A 16,295-nucleotide genomic window follows, 5' to 3' on the forward strand; every position below is an offset into this window, starting at 1 on the left:
TAATTTTATACAGCGGACGTCCGCGACCCTGAAATTTTGTCTACGACCTATGTTGGCACTGTCCGTAAGGCATGTCAATGCATCCAGAGCTAAAAACCTCACTGTGCGAATACCGGGTAGTGACAGTACAGTCCCAATAAACGGTAACTGTCTCATAAAGGTTATCACCACCGGGAAAAAGTCCCTGTTAACAATAGGTAAGTATGAAAGATTGCAGTACCACACGACACGTACCCGAAAAGATTTAAAAATCCAAAAGTTTCTATGATCATCCCAAAGAAAGGCCACTTGAAGAATACCATGAGTATTCCTCCAATAAAGCATATTGTCCCACGGAGTTTCTCTCTGCGCGCAAAAAAGTAGAATGTCTTGCGTGGACCAATAATGAGGGTAAGGCCGGAAACGAATAAGATCTGAGGGAACAGGTAAGACGCCCAAAGAAGTAAGAAAACATACGACTGCATACATTACCGAGAGCCAGAAGAGCACCGTCGAAAAAGAGCATAACACCGAGAAGCATGAAAAGAGCTCCAAATGTCGTGAGGGCGACACCAATTTCTGCTCAACTTGTTTGGTTGTCAACTCTTGTATAGAAGGTGTAATTAACGTACTTTGTCCATCTGTCAGCCACATCTTTACAAAAGAGCAGACCGGAACACGTTAAGATATTGAAAAATAGAAGTAGACCGAGCTGGAAAGAGATTGTAAACGAAACGCGTTGTGTATGTGCGCCGCTTGCAGCGTGGAAGTATACTGCCACGTGGAATGGGCGTTAAACAGCTTTATCGGCTTACGTATTATGTCACGCCAGAAGTACGAACGACGCTACAGCCTACAGGGTACGGGAATTTCCTTTAAGAGTTATGTATTTTACATGTTCGCATGTACTGTATGTATTTGTCGGGGGCCTTGCCTTCTACAATGTGTGATTCAACGATGAGGAGTACCTGCACATGCTATAGCTAGTCACCATAGAATATCATGGAATATGACAGAAAGAAACGACGCCAGACACGCCACCCGCCCGCAACCTGCAGCAATAGGCTACAGCCGCTACACCTTGCTAATGGGCGGGGATACCAGATCGGGACGTGGCTGTGACCTCGTGGGATTAACAGCATAACAACTCGTGTCCTCTCTGGATTGCTTTGGTCGTGCTTGCCAATCATTTCATGTCTTCTGGTTGGCTGAAATTAGGTGCCAATCAGCGCATCATTGTACGGGTGGGCGGAGCACAATCTATAAATTGGCGAAAAAGTCAAACAGGGTAACCCCGATTCAGGGGACCGGAGGCCCGGAGCCTGGGAGGGAAGGATGATATGACATAAACACCAACTACCAATGCTCATCCGTTTACCCCTATGTTGTTCGCGGTCGACGTCAGCTCGTCGGCATTAGACTTGGATCAACGTATATTTAAGAGAGGAATAACTTCGAAACTCTCAAAAATCTCAAATGGGCCGTCTTACCTTGTGGCGTTTTATTTGCGAGCAATACCAGACGTTCAAGCCAGTCGAGAAAGTTGACCTGACGGGCAAGACTGTCATCGTCACTGGCGGAAATGGTGGTCTCGGCTTCGAGGCTGCGAAGCATTTTGCCACAATGAATCCTGGTCGTTTGATTATTGCGTGCCGGAGCGAGGAGAAGGGCAAGGCAGCTATTTCCAGTAAGTTACATATGGCACATCGAATTGGTACCATGTTGATTTTCCGAACCATTCTAATCTTCTGCTTTAGAGATTTCGCAAGACACAGGCTATACTAAAGCCGAAGTCTGGATTCTTGACCTCGCCCGTTTCGCCTCCGTGCGTGAATTTGCAGATCGGTTTGAACGTGAAGGCGGGCGACTCGACATATTGGTAGAAAACGCCGGTATAGTCGCTTTACCTGTATATGAAAAAACAGAAGATGGATACGTCTCTATGTGAGCTTCTCTATTTACACATAACGAATCGCTTCAAGCCCTCATACTCAATAGCCTTCAAACTAACGACATATCCCCGTCTCTCCACACGCTTCTGCTTCTCCCTTACATGATAAAAACCGCGGAGGAGTATAACACGAAACCAAGGATCGTCCAGGTCTCTAGCGACGTCCACTACTGGGCCATGGACAAGACGAGTAAAAAATTCGTGAATCAACCCAACATGATTGACGCACTGTCGAGTCTTGACTATCACAAACAGGCGTAAGCTGAAAATAGTGACATTGTTCTGTGCGCTCTATCCTGACAGTGGATGATTCTTCAGGTCTCTGGATGCTCATTATTTCGATTCCAAACGCGCGTGCAAAGCATTTTTGAAGTAAACCAATTGACGCTGATTGTGCTTTTAGTGCTCAACGTTTTCTTTGTGCGGGCTCTCCAGGCCCGCCTCGGTAAATATCCCTCTATAATCGTCAACGCTGTCAATCCAGGATATTGCTACAGCGGATTCCGCACGAATTTCTCAGGAGCAAGGGCCTTTGTCGATCATTTAATGGAAAAGCTTTTTGCAATGACGACTGAGGAAGGTGGCCGTCAACTTGTTTGGGCTGCAGTCGGCGGATCTGGAGCAGAGGAGAAGCTCAAAGGAGGATACGTCTCGTTTGGTGAAGTCGTGGAGCCGAGCGACTTTTCCATAAGCAAAGAAGGACATGCTCTTGAAGAGAAATATTGGGTTAGTAACCAATCCCCTCGGCGTAAATGACTTTAGAGAATCATCTTTGTTTCTTGCAGAATCAGCAGCTGGACATCTTGAAAGGAGTCGATCCGCGTGTAAAGCAAATTGTCGACCAGTATCTTCAGAATTAAGGGTATATTTAGATCGGAATCATAGTTCTTATGTGTATAATGGTAATTATATCGATAACATCTGCAACTTGGCAGTCGAAGAAGATGCGACGCAAGTAAGTATTACTGAAGGAGGGACCGTCGACACACTAAATGACTAGCATATCGTAAACTTCAGCCAGCCGGTGCAAGGGAAGACCTGACTCACTGCTAAGGATTGTGCCGGGCACCGTATTCCATGGAGAGTTTTACCTCGTGGACCTCCTCGGTGGCTATGGCTGGATATAAAGGTTGATCCTGCCAAATCATATCTTCATGGCGAGCCTCACAGATAGATAGATATGAGAATGCGTTGGTTCATCCAAAATCAGTAGCCATGTAGAGAAACGCACATGCATTATCCTGCGGCGGAATTGCCATGTTTATAGCTGTAGTCCCCTTAATCGACGCCGGCCTGGCCTTAGCCTATCCAAATCTTGAGCAAGCGATGTCATGAACACTAATTTCAAACTAAATGAATAGTGAACAAAGGAGAACGAAAGGACTAACTGATGAATAGAAAATGGAGAATACCAGAAATGTCGGAGCATGGTTTCAGCCCCAAAATACTCACCCGCCCCCAAGGTCCAGATCAAAATTCTGAGAGCATACAGATACTTACACGACACTCTTGAGTGTTCGGACCTGGTTCGGACACCCAGAGAATACCAGCTAACGTGTGCATAATGATATATGTACGGCCAAAAACGATGGAGAATTTCTATTGTTGAAATATTCGACAAGTGCAACCTAAATGCGCAAGGCAAAAGGGGAGGCAATATACAGTGATACAATAATAACAATTTAAGTATATGGACCTAAGTAATCAGGTGAGTCTGAGTTTCTCCGTGAATTGAGAGAACAAAACTCACATAAAGAATCAAGGAGGTAGTAGATATGTACACAAACAAGACAAGATATATTCACCACTATGTCACCGTTGAGAAAAATAGTCTTCATCTCCGAGCCATTAGTTTGGCATATCTAACACGGTCATAGCTCTCGCGAAGAGGTGTTCGATGGGCCAAAGTAGTCAAATGATTGGTCAAATAAGGGGGAGGAAGAAGTGAATGGACGCCCGCCGTGTGAAACTGAGGATGGCTAGGTGGAGGAAATACGACGGATAGACGTTGCGGGCTTGGTGGACGCGTGGCAGGAATGTGAGCCAAAGAAGATATCGCAGCTGAAGAAGACGAAATAGAGATCGTCGAGATGGTACGGTTACGATCCTTTCCTTGTCGGGGAGGCTCGCGAAGAGAGTGGGCGGGGAGGGTGGCCACAGAACGAGCAGAAGATATGGATGTACGCCTTGATGGAAGCTGATGATGCAACGAGTTGTGATTGTTAGAAGGTGAAGGTGGGGAACCAGAGATAGTAGTAGCAGGGGAAGACGATAGCGGGCTCGGGTGATGCCGTGATTGTTCGATATTGACTGGAGGAGTAGAAGATAATTGCGCCGAGGCAACATCAGAGGTCATTGCTAAGGGAGCAAGTTTGTTGTTAGGAAAGCCAAACGATTGGCCTCGGATTAACGGATGTGGTCGCAGGGGCTCATGTCTGCTGGAGATCGAATGAGTAGACGGAGGACGAGTAGATGGACGCCGTTTATGCGAGGGTCGAGGAGCAACAGCAGGGGTGTCGATTGGCGATGGCTCGACAGAGTTGATCATTGTGACCATTGGAGGTAAACTAGCTCGTCTATCGTAATTCTGAGAAGCTGCTGGTGGAGGGGGAGGTGCAGGACGCAATGAATCTAATTCTGGCTCGGCAGGCAGTTTGCCTCGAGGCAGCTGAGGGTCAAGTGTTTGCGGTGGACGTGCGATATCCACGCGAGGAATAGGTGTTACCCCTCCATCGGCTCTTCCTCTGTCCTGCTCTTCCACCATCTCTTTCGTGGCGTTGGATTTCGTCGATGTTGGTCTTTCAAGCAGCTTGGTCATTTCAGCGGGCGTAACCAACTCGGATTCGGCACCTGAATCAGAACCTTCAACGTAGTTGGGCGTAGCTGCCCCACTTTCACTGGAAACCCATTCATCATCGTCTGCTTCGTCGCTAGGACTAGAAGCAATAATAAAACCTCTCTTAGCCTTTGTTCCATTAGCCTTTGCAGTTGCTGTATAGGTTGGACGTTTTGGGACTGGTTGAAAAGGTGGAAGTTGGTCTTTCGAGGCTATCCGGTGAGAACTGTTTACTCTTTGAAAAGTGGAAGTTCTTCCATGATTCTAGAGGACATTGAGTACAAAGTGCTTTGCGTGAAACACAGCAACCTACGTCGTGTGTACCCAGAGCATTTTTCTTGCTTTGCGCAGGCTGCGGTTGTTTATTGGTGTTAAACTGCGGGTCTTTCTGTGTGAGCTGTAAGTTTGCACCTAGTCTAGTTGCTGAAGTGGTTCTGGAGTTAGGCCCGAGTCTAGAGGAGCTGGTTGTACGGTGGTGGACCTTTGGTCCCATAGAGGATGGTGGTGCAGGTTTATCTGTGTGCTTGAGCTTCTTTGACCGTACCGGTCCGATACCGGCCGTCAACACAAATGGCACTAACTTTTTTTTTACATTTGTTTGTACTACCAGAACCGTCAACTTTCACTCAACTGATTTTCAAAGATCTTCACTATGGAGCGAGTTCAATTCCAACAAGAGCAGGCAAGACACAGAATGCGAATTGAGACGGAGACACTTACGCTTCTCGTAGATGCTCGATGAGCTCAAAGATCTTGTCGACAAGAAAGTATTTACAGTTGTAAGCAAAACTCTTCTCGAAAAGAAGTTTGCACTGAGTAAAAGTATATAGGCTGAAACGAAACAAATAATGAAGCAGCGGTCGATACATGAAGCCACCCTTGTTCGTCGCGTTGCGAAAAAATCTGACTTTTTACGGTATGCATCGTACGAGATGGGTTTAGAACATTTACGAAGAAAAAGAGTGGAGCGTCTAAGTATGTGTCGAGTACAGATGGATAACCTATCAATGCTGAACGTTACTTCAGAAATCCCGAAAACACCTGTCACCGTCTCGGATTTCGCGCTCGTACGCCGACAATTCCATATCTTTGAACGGGCACTGAAGAGGTTCAAATCAGATGTCGGTCTCTGGATTGAATACATCCAGCTTGCCAAGAAGGAAGGTGCACGCTCTTTGGTGGGAAGAATAACTGCACGGTCTGTCTTGCTGAATGCCTAGTCTTTTTCATATCCTGATCACCATCATCGTTGGTTGTAGTGCCCTACAATTACACCCTAATGTCCCCTCGCTCTACATCCTTGCCGCTTCACATGAGTTAGCTCACCTTTCTCCTTCGACTGCACGAACGCTCCTTCAACGCGGAATCAGACTTAATTCAAGCAATGTTGAGATGTGGACAGAGTATCTCAAGATGGAGCTGGGCTTTATTGAGAGTCTCAGACGAAGATGGGATGTGCTAGGGATCACCAGAGAGGGGACGGGTGTTTCGCAAAATGTCAAAAACATCGTGTCGGAAAAGGATCAGTTTTTGGATGTGGATATGGATGAAGGCACGACAACGGCGGGAATCGAAAAAGCCAGGGACGCTGAGTTAGAAAGACTAGATCAAGAGGGAGACGAAGGGACAGCAGCTAGAAAACAGATCCTTGATGGCGTGATAGTAAAAGCTGTTATGGACAGTGCTGTACAAGGTGAGCTGTTCCTATCCATGCTGCCTGTTATTTCATTTCCCACCGCTTTGAGAATTGGGGTGTTTATTTCAAGAACGTGTGTCGCACCTGCTGTTTGAAACCGTCACTGTGCTGGTTGCAGTTTCAGCGCCTCCCATCATCCATCATCATCTAATAGTGTTTTTTGATATGGTCGCTTGATGACCTGACTCTGTCCACGAATACTGATATCCAGTTTTTACTTCGTGTAGCTTTGCCACAGATTGAACTCTTTGAATCATTCAACCGGCTGATTACCATATATCCCTCAAGTCCGACCTTACGGGAATCTCTTATCGAGCATTTCGATGCTCTGCTCCGGTCAACGCTACCTCAACATCCGCGTGCAATTGAAATTCTCTACACGCGTCTGCTGACGTCTGCTTCGGACTCAGCATCACAGGCTTCCTCATCATCCAATCCAAGTGTCGAAAATCTTCGAGGGCGAGCCCTTGTTGAGGGGGTTCGCCGTGCTAATGAGATGCTGATTTCAATCATGTCAGACACACAGGAGGAATCAGTTCGTCAAGTGTATGCTCAGTTTGCCCTGGAATGGTGTCAGAAAGACTCCAGGATCAATCTGGACGAGAATCTGGTGAGTAACGGTCGCAATTTACTGCATTTCGCAGCTCCGCACGAATTAAGATGTGCGGAGTCCTTCTTATTGTACTCGTGATTCTACCGGAAGGGCCCCGAAGGGGAGTAACCTGTTGCGAAGGATGCAATATTCGTGACTGCCGCTTTTCCATTATCATATGTGTCAAATGGGACTAGCAGACGCTAACGCACAATCACAGAAACTCTATGTGATATCATCATTGCAGGCACTGATCCACCGGCAAAAGTCGAGTTCGCCATCCTTGTTGTGCGCTCACATCAAGCTGGTGACAGAGGCCGCTCAAAGAGGGACAGTTGAACCTGCCAAGGCTTTGGACACGGCAAAGAGGTATACATCCAGAGTTCCCGAATCCGCGTCCGTGTGGATAGCCCGGCTAACGGCAATGAAAGCATTGGATGAGAATATCGACGCCGTATGGCGTGAGGCCAGGCGATCAGTATCCCCAAAGGATGAAAACTTTGCGCATGTGTGGACGTGGGGTATATCAGAAGACATGGTGCACGATGAACGGTTGAGAGTCTATGAGGTAAGTTTTCGGAAAGAGTCCATGTAAAGAGAAGCGTTGTGACAATGTGTTGCTCTTAGGTTCTTCTAAATGAAAGTGTAGGCGACTCTTCGCTACAAGAACACCTGCTTTTGGGGTATGTTGCCGCTCTTATGGTAAGCCGTAGCACACCGGTATCCGGAGATGACTCGGATCAGGTTGCGAACAAGTCGGCGAAGGCGTTGAACTTGCAAAAGTTACGCCATATGCAGGGCCGATTTCTTAATACCGGAAAAGTATGGCAAAAGATGTTTCATCTGGAAGCGGAGGAAAATGGGAGTGCAATTGTGCTCGAGGAACTATATGAATTGTGGCGAACAGCGAACGTGGTGGAAGCGACGATTGCATGGGCGGAGTGGCTATTAAAGAATGGGAAAGGCAAAGAAGCGAGTGTATTGATTGTGAGATCAAAAGGCTCGGTAGGGCAAAAGGAGCAGGAGGAAATGGAGACACAATGGGTGAGAATAATGGGGTAAATTAGTTGCGCAAGATAAGAGTTCAAACGGCTGTGCTATGTACTTCCAATATACCGTTTCTACAATGAAGTGAGAAAAGTATCAGATAGCGAATCAACGTGTGTTTTGTTTGGGTTTGACATGATAGCGCATGGTCGAGAACCGCTCGAGCACATGGTCACAACTTTTACATCCCAGCCACAGTTCAATTTCACATCTTTCTCCTCCTTTTCCTCTTGCCTCTAAGTCTTTGCTAGTAAGTCTTCTTGCCGCTATATATTCACACCGTCAAAACCTCTTTGCTCGTCGCTGGCAACGACGTCGAGTTCCATTTCGCTTGTTTTGCCCGCTGACTCAATTAGTTCCTAGATTTTTCTGTCCTTGGCCTTGATATAATTCTGCGGCGTTGCCGGGAACGTCGTTCATCCCCTGCTGCTGTATGTGTCTACGCCTTGACCAGCTCAGACTCCCAGCCGGTCTCGTCTGAAACGGACCAATTTGCTTGTACGCTAAGAGCCAGAGGCCTCTGTCAACTTCCTGATGTTGCAGTACTCCACTTATCCGTCGCTCTCATCACAAGCATCCACGAAATCTGCCATCGGTAAAGACAATAGTGATTATTTTCGCCATAATGAACCTTCCTCTACTCGACTTTCCTCCTCCGTGAACAACAAGCGTGTCCACAGAGACTCTCTCTCAAACCGCTCCTCATACGCCTTCTCCAATCCTCTTTCAATTACTACTAATCTATTATCTTCTCCTACTGCTTCTTCTCCTTCCACCATGTCTTCAAAACCACCTAGAAGTCCCTATATTTCTTCTCGTCAAGCTCTTAGTCCATCGCCCAGTGCTCATCCCTGGTCATCTTCCTCTGCGGCCAAAACTCCTGTCGATTCCAGACCTACTTCGCCCACGCAGTCTGTCAATTCTATGGCGTTGGAAGATGTCCTTGCAGCTGGAGATATCGTTGGTGAAGGTGCCACTTTACAAGACGAAACGATTACACTGGTTTCAATTGGCGATCCCGTCTCTGTTCGGTCAGAAACGCCCGACTACGAGCAACCGGCAAAGGAATTCGAAGTGGTCAGACGTCTTGGTGCTGGGAGTTATGCTGTTGTATATTTAGTTTGTGAGGTTTTGTATCGTCCCCCTCCATCTGAGGATGGTCACACGTTTGGCACGTTGGACCTTGACGACGTGTCCAGCCAACGTCCCAAGACGGTTTATGGACGTGAATATGCGCTCAAGTGTCTTTCGAAGGCAAACCTTGACGAGGAAGCTTTGGCGGCACAAATGTCAGAGGTGTGTTATCTTCAGCGAATGATGTGTCTTCATTTGTTGATATAGTTTTTCGCAGGTGACGATTCATCAATCCCTCCATTCGCATCCGAACATTGTTACTCTCCATCGGACCCTCGAAACGCCCTCTTTACTTCTTCTTCTTCTGGAATACGTTCCAGGCGAGGACTTGTTCTATTTCCTCGAACAAGCTCGCGATCATTACGAGGCCGAGTCCCCTGGCTCTACTGACTCGTCCTCATGCTCTTCTCGTACTCCTCCCACTCCCAGCCTTCTCTCCAACATGAATCCTGCTCAGCAGCTTTCCCGTACGCGGCTTCGTCTCATCTCATCAATGTTTTCGCAGATGTGCGATGCTGTTGCAGCTTGCCACGAACAGCATGTCTTTCATAGGGATATCAAGCCTGAGAACTTCATTGTTACCGACGGCTGGGATACGCTCCCTGACGGGACCCAGGAGCGCAAAGTTGTTGTGAAACTTACCGATTTTGGCTTGTCGACAACCGACGCTCAGTCGTCCGACATGGACTGCGGCAGCGCTCCATACATGAGCTACGGTACGTTTTTGAGCCCATTTCTATCTATTATGTGTGACACTCATGCTTCTGGGCCTTATAGAGTGTAGAAACAATTTGGCGCCGACATACCGTCCTCGTGCAGCAGATGTATGGTCTCTTGGCATTGTATTGATCAACATGTGCGTGTGTCTTTGAGTCCTTCTTTCCTTTCCCGTGTATTCATATGCATGTACCTTTTTAATACCAGGCTGTACCACTGTAACCCTTGGACAGACACCGCTCACGGAGCCTGCGGCTCTTTCAGCCAATTCCTTCGAGACCCAGTTAACTTTTTTATGTACCGCTTTGCTGGTATGACTCAACACGTAGCAGATGTACTAGCCCACAAAGTGTTCAACATTCTTGACGACCCCGAGGACGACTCGAAGCGCATCTCAGCATCTGGTTTTGGAACTTGGGTACGCGACCTACCTGACCTGCTTGCTGACGACCCCAAGCCCAGGAAGGGCCATCAACGCAATGTTTCAATCAGTAGTGCCACTCAAGGCTTCTCCATTTCCGCCTCGACGCCCATGTCTCACCGTCCCCAATCCCGACAAGCGTCTGGTAGTACGACCGTACGAACACCAGCCATACCTTCCCGTTCGTTGTCTCGTGCTCCTTCCCTCGGTCCTGCTTACGAGCATCCGGGAGCTTCTGAACTTTCGACCGTCTTTGATCAAGAAATTGAGGTCGAAGAGGTTGAAGCCAGGAAATATGAGGATCGGGAAGAATGCGCAGATGTAATTTCCGAAGAAGGTCTGAACTCTAGGTCTCAATCTGCTCACAAGCGTAGGAAACGCGGTGCAAGGAAGGGCAAAGGCGCGGCCACGGCCCCCAACACACCGAAAGATGAAACGCTAGCTACTCTCGCTGTTGCCTCACAATCTTTGGCGCGGGAGATCAGCAAAACGTCAAAGCTTTCTGGCCGGACTGGCTCTTCTACCTCTTTGTCTGCTTCGGCTTCTTCTCGAAGGTCACGCCCATACGAACCCGTGTCCATGTATCCTTTACCTACTCCGCTGCTCAGTTCTACTAAGCCTTTAGTTTCACGATATCCGCCTACTTCTGCTTCTTCGACGCCTGCCGCTCCTTCCAGTGCCCCTGCTACCGCTACTTCTGTCAATAAGAAGCCGTCGAAGTGGAAATTGAGCTTTGGGAAGGCTAGCGCTGCTGCCCTTGTTCCCGGAGGAGCGCTGCATGATGATGCCTCTTCCATGCTGTCTACGGATTCCAATTCGCCCATGTCAGGCACTGCGAGCAACGTAACGTCTTTAATAATGGCGTTGGAAGCTCCTGCGATCAATTCTGCCAGTATCACTAATCTGAACGACGAGGACGGCTTATCTACCTTTAACCGTGGCAGGCGCGGTCGCGGATCACCTCCTAGCTCTTTGTATCATGATGCTCATCATAGCTCACGTTCTCCTATGCCTCCCCGCAGTCCCAACCGTGATCGCTGGGACGATAGGCGCTCTGACCGTGCAATATCTCCAAATAGTACTCGCAGTGGACGTCCACTTGCTTCTAGTGCCAGTTCCGTCGTGTCAAGCAATTGGCGCAGCTCAATGAGTACGAATGCCAGCATGTCTAGTTCAGCCTTCACACGGTACAGCAACTCCAGTATCCGCAGTGTGTCTACTGCCGCCACTAGTGTCTCGTCGAACAGCTGGCGCACGAATGGGAAATATGCAACTTCTTCGACGTCTTCTTATCACGCTGCCCACCCAGGGCTTCCCAAGAATGTCAAGAGTGAGTCGGTCAAGGCCACGTTCCGTATTTTTTAAAACTGATAGATATCATAGTAATGGACGGAGTTCCTTGGGAGTTGAGCGAGCTCCCGCGTGGTCAACGTATAGATCCGGTAGGAGAGATGTCAAATGGTCCTCCTCGTAAGCAGCGTTCTCGAAAACCCAAAGAACTCTCCCTGGGTACTATCAGTGAGCGTCCTCCCCATTCGGCCAACAGCCAGAGATCTCCCGGCTTCGTTGGGCGAGACGCTGGCGCTAGCTCATCCGACTTAAATTCGGCGTTGAGCACTAGTAGCAGTCAGGGTGACGGCGATGGTCCGAAAAAGGTACAGAAAGGACAAATCAACGCCCTAGCGAAGATGCTGTCCGCTTTGAGACGGTAAATTTGTTCTCCCACAACGACTACAACGGTCATGGACGTTTTACACGGAACGAAAGAAGAGTGAAGAGAAGGCTGTACCATGCCCGCTCTTTGCTGTCTGTACAGAGGTCCCTTCAGAAGAAGACTATGAGTCCCCCTTGTAAACGTTGGTACAGTAGCTCTTGTGTCGCCACACGGTGACTAATCCTCCCCACTTGCGCAATCATGGTTTTTGCTATGGTCAATGCCTGTCGCGTGCAACTAGGTTGCCTGGAAAACTTCGTTTGTTTGGCTGTTGATCACCATGCATCGACCGCTCTCAGAATGGACTTGTAGAGTAGATACATAACACTCCTTCTAACCTGGCTTGTATAATTTGCTTTGGCGCGAAGATCTGAAGTGTATTACTATTTTCATCTTCGCCACCACTCATTCTTTGTCGCTGCAATTTTTTCCTTATTCCATCACCCGCATCTTTCACAAAAAAACAAGCAATCCACTCCCTCATCCATGTTCCCTCTTCATTCAATTGTGTTTTTACAAGTATACAAGTAGTTGTTACAGTATTTAAGTAGCTTGAGACAGGTACATGGTAATCATTTGACTGCCATTACGACTCTGGTTCTCTGTTTTGGTTCTGAAGTGCAGCAAAAGCCATGTTCTGCTCGATTGTAGGCCGACGAGGAACATCTATATTGGGAGCGACAGGCTCAATGAGTATAGCTGATGGCTCATTTATGGATGGTGAGCGCGAAGGTAGAGTTTCCATATCGAAGTCACTGCTCCCAGAAGATGATGAACCTTCAGATGAGTGCGTTCCTGCTATGATGTACTTGGTAGTGCTGTGAGTTCGGACGAGGTTGATGTAATACTCTTGCAACAACTCTCGAGTGCACTATGCAGTGTAATGGATTGATGACAATCGCACAAGGTGGAAGAGAGGCGAAACTCACTGTGATAGTCCATTCGATCATCCGCAGAAATTCCCGTTCGAGAGTGTTAAGCTCGCCTACGGATATGCCGCCTACTTTAGCGTACAGCGCGTTATTACAAAATACATCACACAGCCCTTTGCTTGAGACCGTGACCGCTGCGATGATGAACCGATGGCATGTGAGAGACGAAAGTATGAAAAGAGGGACTCGTGCACAAATCTGGTCGATGTAATGGAGAGTGATTAAAAGACATGATTTCTGCGCGACTGCCCTGATGAATAAATAACACTATGAGTTGTGGATACATCAACCCACCTCTACTTTTGTAAACCTGACGATACGTTTCAAGTAGTCTAGGACACTAATGGCAGGTGCAGACTGCGAATGAAATTGAGTAAGGTTTTCCCTAGCGATTGGACCGATCATCAGCGTGCTAGATGAGGCTTGAAGAACAAAACATAGAGTATTACGGTCGTAGGGGGATCCGGTCATTGTGGGACATCAATCGTTCTAGCATGTCTGCTGTGAATAAATTATTTTGGGGTAAGCGCGGAGTATATAATTCCTAGCGATAGAGCTTACCGATTAGTTCAACAAGGTCATTCATGGGCACATCTTCGAATGCAGGCGGGAGCTCAACCCTTTCTGGAACCGATGGTTCCATGGACCCATCGCACTTGCAGCAAGGGAATTTCTCAAATCTAAGGAAATGGCCGAAATGAAGAAGAAGATTGGTTATTCACCTAAAGCGGTAATCGAGATGCCGCCAATCTCGTTGCTGACACAGCAAAGTTAGACGCACATACACGTGGTCCTATGCAGTTTTCCCAAGCCACTGAAATCCGACTTGGTCACTTTCTTATCCGTCCTCATTTAACGCGAAGCATTCCCCCCCGGAACAATGGCCCCAAAACTCGTAAATATGCGCTCGAACCCTTGTGTGCTTTATCTGAATCGTCGCTTTGCTAGGACCCGAATGAAATCAAGATAATCTATCTTCGGGCTACTGGAGGAGAAGTGGGTGCATCTTCTGCACTCGCACCCAAGATTGGTCCTCTGGGTCTGGTGAGTATTGGCGGGTCTCAATCCCATTGGTGACTTATGAAATATCTTGCTCTCTAGTCACCCAAGAAGGTTGGAGAAGATATTGCCAAGGCGACCGGCCAGTGGAAGGGTCTTCGTGTTACTGTCCAACTTACGATACAAAATCGACAAGCCGCTGTCTCCGTTGTTCCCTCCGCCTCATCCCTCGTCATCAAAGCCCTTAAGGGTGCGCTATCTACTGCGCTTTTACTCTATCCTCATACTGACTTAAATATATCTCAATCCAGAGCCACCACGCGACCGTAAAAAGGAGAAGAACATCAAACACTCCGGAAACATCCCTCTTGATGAGATATTCGATATTGCCAGGACTATGAAGTCAAAATCTTTGGCCAAGGAGCTGTCAGGTTGTGTGAAGGAGATTCTTGGTACTGCACAGTCGGTGGGATGCACAGTAGAGGGCATTCCTCCTCACGATGTCATTGACCAGATTAACTCGGGAGAGATTGAAGTGCCAGACGAGTAGACCAGCAATCTAAATTCGCTTTTCTGTTTGAGTATCACATCTTTCTTTGCATGTATGATCATGAATGCTTGCTTCGATGCGTTTTCAGTCGAATTGGGGTTTTTTTCCTTTTGACTGTGAATGAATGCAGAATTCGAAGGCTTCTCTCTCATGAGCAATTATTTGCTGCCCACATGATGATGCGTTGGTGTGAATGGCAGGTGGATGGTAACACAAATTACACCACTCTTTCTTCGCTACCCTCATGGACTCTGAACTCATCACCTTGACAGCTGATCCAAGATTCGCCTTCTATGCCCATGTGCCCAAATCTCATACGCCCAACGGCCCTCATCTTCCTCTCGTCGTGATTATTCATGGAATAAATCGAGACGCGAAAGGTTATCTCGAATCCATGCGAAATTTTTGCGAACAGCACAGTTGTCTTCTCATCTGTCCTCTATTCCCCGAGGGTGTTCCGAATCCTAAACAGCATAATAGTTACAAGGAATTGTCCTCTCGTGGGACTCGGTTCGACACCATCCTGTTATCGATGATAGATCAAGCTGGCAGAACATGGCGCATACAGACAGATCGTTTTTACTTGCATGGATTTAGCGCTGGAGGACAATTTGTTCATCGATTCGCGTATCTCTACCCCAACCGCCTTGCAGCAGTATCTATAGGTGCGCCTGGTCGGCTTACAGCTCCAGACACGCAGAGTCCTTGGCCTGAAGGTGTGGGAAACGTCCGCGAGATATTCGGACTCCCCGGTATCCCAAACTTTGCAGCAATGGCACGATTGCCTGTGCAGTTTGTTGTCGGCGAGAAGGACGTTGGGACTGGCATGATAGAAAGTATGAAGAATCCCACTAAATTTGAGATTGAGGCTGGTAATACAAGAGTGGCGCGTATCAAGCGGTTGAAAGAGGCTTGGGAGAGGATGGGAGTTGCTTCGGAGATGAGTGTGGTACCAGGTGTTGGACACGACGGGATTGAATGTCTCTCCGCGGTAAAAGGATGGCTTGGGCATGAGTTGTTACTTTTGAGATAGGATGCAAGTAATTTTGAGTTCCTGAGTTACAGACTGTTACAGAACATTTGAAAGGTTATGATCTTGGACAACATCTTGAGTCTTGTAATAGTCGAAATATTGGGCCCATCTTCATTGAGCACACAAAGTCCAACTCTTTTTATCGCGGCTTGGAACTGTGCATGGCCACGTCCCCGCATCGTTCCTCTCATATAGCAGCAGTCTTTGTTTTTGTACGTTCAGTGTAACGTTTTTATAGAAGGACAACCAGTACAACAAAATGTTTCCTAGTAGAATCCTCCTTCAACGTTCTGTACTAGCCGATCAGTTCAGAAGACAACCAAATCACAAAGAGAACGCTCATTCTCCCTTGTTACTCCTCCTGCTCCTCATACATCCTCGGTCAATGGGGCAATTCTTCTTGCAGGCGTCACGGGTAGTGTGATTAGTGGCCTCGCACTTTTCGGTGCAGGTAAGCCGAGTCGAAAACAGCGTTGAACACAGTGTGTACTAGGAGAATCGAACTTTACTAAGTAACCCCTACAGGATACACTAACTACCAGTTTTCTGCAATCAAACGCGATGTAGATACTTTCCAACTATCTCCGGTCTACATTGAGGAAAGGGCTGATCAAGGTGTGGGCAGCTGAGGGTTTATCGGGAAATGGATGTAAGTGCTTTCATATGACTTGCGTCTGTGAATGCGTATTCATGC

The 16,295-nt window shown here is 47.6% G+C and overlaps 8 protein-coding genes across 8 annotated transcripts; 5 read left to right on the forward strand and 3 right to left on the reverse strand.

The window, feature by feature from the left end:
* Nucleotides 1–5: 5 nt before the first annotated feature.
* Nucleotides 6–633, reverse strand: C8R40DRAFT_1045595 (Got1-domain-containing protein; the record flags this gene model as incomplete). The annotated part of the gene is made up of 5 exons (XM_046224319.1): nt 6–47; nt 103–184; nt 235–413; nt 467–558; nt 612–633. The coding sequence occupies 5 exons, from the start codon at nt 631–633 to the stop codon at nt 6–8; spliced, it is 417 nt and encodes a 138-aa protein (XP_046086188.1).
* Nucleotides 634–1,343: 710 nt separating this feature from the next.
* On the forward strand, nt 1,344–2,933 carry C8R40DRAFT_1272471 (uncharacterized protein). Its single transcript, XM_046234072.1, has 6 exons — nt 1,344–1,666; nt 1,737–1,923; nt 1,978–2,187; nt 2,249–2,280; nt 2,334–2,656; nt 2,716–2,933. Exons 1-6 carry the CDS (start codon nt 1,456–1,458, stop codon nt 2,788–2,790), a joined length of 1,038 nt encoding a protein of 345 aa, XP_046086189.1. The 5' UTR covers nt 1,344–1,455; the 3' UTR covers nt 2,791–2,933.
* A 499-nt stretch (nt 2,934–3,432) lies between these two features.
* On the reverse strand, nt 3,433–5,397 carry C8R40DRAFT_1104877 (uncharacterized protein). Its single transcript, XM_046228083.1, has 3 exons — nt 5,080–5,397; nt 3,681–5,030; nt 3,433–3,626 (listed from the first exon to the last, which is right to left on the reverse strand). Exons 1-2 carry the CDS (start codon nt 5,257–5,259, stop codon nt 3,765–3,767), a joined length of 1,446 nt encoding a protein of 481 aa, XP_046086190.1. The 5' UTR covers nt 5,260–5,397; the 3' UTR covers nt 3,433–3,626; nt 3,681–3,764.
* On the forward strand, nt 5,377–8,263 carry C8R40DRAFT_1104884 (U3 snoRNP protein). The gene is made up of 7 exons (XM_046228084.1): nt 5,377–5,448; nt 5,498–5,545; nt 5,597–5,964; nt 6,026–6,459; nt 6,690–7,072; nt 7,275–7,622; nt 7,682–8,263. The coding sequence occupies exons 1-7, from the start codon at nt 5,419–5,421 to the stop codon at nt 8,114–8,116; spliced, it is 2,046 nt and encodes a 681-aa protein (XP_046086191.1). The 5' UTR covers nt 5,377–5,418; the 3' UTR covers nt 8,117–8,263.
* A 615-nt stretch (nt 8,264–8,878) lies between these two features.
* C8R40DRAFT_1045551 (uncharacterized protein) lies at nt 8,879–12,085 on the forward strand (the record flags this gene model as incomplete). The annotated part of the gene is made up of 5 exons (XM_046224314.1): nt 8,879–9,397; nt 9,453–9,951; nt 10,013–10,091; nt 10,160–11,703; nt 11,757–12,085. The coding sequence occupies 5 exons, from the start codon at nt 8,879–8,881 to the stop codon at nt 12,083–12,085; spliced, it is 2,970 nt and encodes a 989-aa protein (XP_046086192.1).
* A 149-nt stretch (nt 12,086–12,234) lies between these two features.
* C8R40DRAFT_1189722 (cyclin-domain-containing protein) lies at nt 12,235–13,662 on the reverse strand (the record flags this gene model as incomplete). The annotated part of the gene is made up of 5 exons (XM_046233041.1): nt 12,235–12,958; nt 13,017–13,256; nt 13,314–13,404; nt 13,469–13,520; nt 13,581–13,662. 5 exons carry the CDS (start codon nt 13,660–13,662, stop codon nt 12,674–12,676), a joined length of 750 nt encoding a protein of 249 aa, XP_046086193.1. The 3' UTR covers nt 12,235–12,673.
* Nucleotides 13,663–13,899: 237 nt separating this feature from the next.
* C8R40DRAFT_1160785 (ribosomal protein L11) lies at nt 13,900–14,568 on the forward strand (the record flags this gene model as incomplete). Its single annotated transcript, XM_046230056.1, has 4 exons — nt 13,900–13,914; nt 13,968–14,063; nt 14,121–14,268; nt 14,330–14,568. 4 exons carry the CDS (start codon nt 13,900–13,902, stop codon nt 14,566–14,568), a joined length of 498 nt encoding a protein of 165 aa, XP_046086194.1.
* A 244-nt stretch (nt 14,569–14,812) lies between these two features.
* Nucleotides 14,813–16,230, forward strand: C8R40DRAFT_1170729 (Alpha/Beta hydrolase protein; the record flags this gene model as incomplete). Its single annotated transcript, XM_046231589.1, has 4 exons — nt 14,813–15,559; nt 15,634–15,813; nt 15,875–16,052; nt 16,127–16,230. 4 exons carry the CDS (start codon nt 14,813–14,815, stop codon nt 16,228–16,230), a joined length of 1,209 nt encoding a protein of 402 aa, XP_046086195.1.
* Nucleotides 16,231–16,295: the final 65 nt, after the last annotated feature.

The sequence above is a fragment of the Lentinula edodes genome (genome assembly GCF_021015755.1).
Source record: "Lentinula edodes strain Le(Bin) 0899 ss11 chromosome Unknown C8R40scaffold_18, whole genome shotgun sequence".
Lineage (NCBI taxonomy): Eukaryota > Fungi > Basidiomycota > Agaricomycetes > Agaricales > Omphalotaceae > Lentinula > Lentinula edodes.

What these genes read in the sequence shown, in the direction of transcription:
- C8R40DRAFT_1104877 (XM_046228083.1), bottom strand. Translation starts at nt 5,259, where the DNA reads ATGGGACCAAAGGTCCACCACCGTACAACCAGCTCCTCTAGACTCGGG. An exon ending in ATGCTCTGGGTACACACGAC is followed by an intron (nt 5,031 to 5,079) that starts GTAGGTTGCTGT and finishes AATGTCCTCTAG; the next exon opens with AATCATGGAAGAACTTCCAC.
- C8R40DRAFT_1104884 (XM_046228084.1), top strand. Translation starts at nt 5,419, where the DNA reads ATGGAGCGAGTTCAATTCCAACAAGAGCAG. An exon ending in ACAAGAAAGTATTTACAGTT is followed by an intron (nt 5,546 to 5,596) that starts GTAAGCAAAACT and finishes AAAAGTATATAG; the next exon opens with GCTGAAACGAAACAAATAAT. An exon ending in TATGGACAGTGCTGTACAAG is followed by an intron (nt 6,460 to 6,689) that starts GTGAGCTGTTCC and finishes TACTTCGTGTAG; the next exon opens with CTTTGCCACAGATTGAACTC.
- C8R40DRAFT_1272471 (XM_046234072.1), top strand. Translation starts at nt 1,456, where the DNA reads ATGGGCCGTCTTACCTTGTGGCGTTTTATTTGCGAGCAATACCAGACG. An exon ending in CTTGACTATCACAAACAGGC is followed by an intron (nt 2,188 to 2,248) that starts GTAAGCTGAAAA and finishes ATGATTCTTCAG; the next exon opens with GTCTCTGGATGCTCATTATT. An exon ending in CTCTTGAAGAGAAATATTGG is followed by an intron (nt 2,657 to 2,715) that starts GTTAGTAACCAA and finishes TGTTTCTTGCAG; the next exon opens with AATCAGCAGCTGGACATCTT.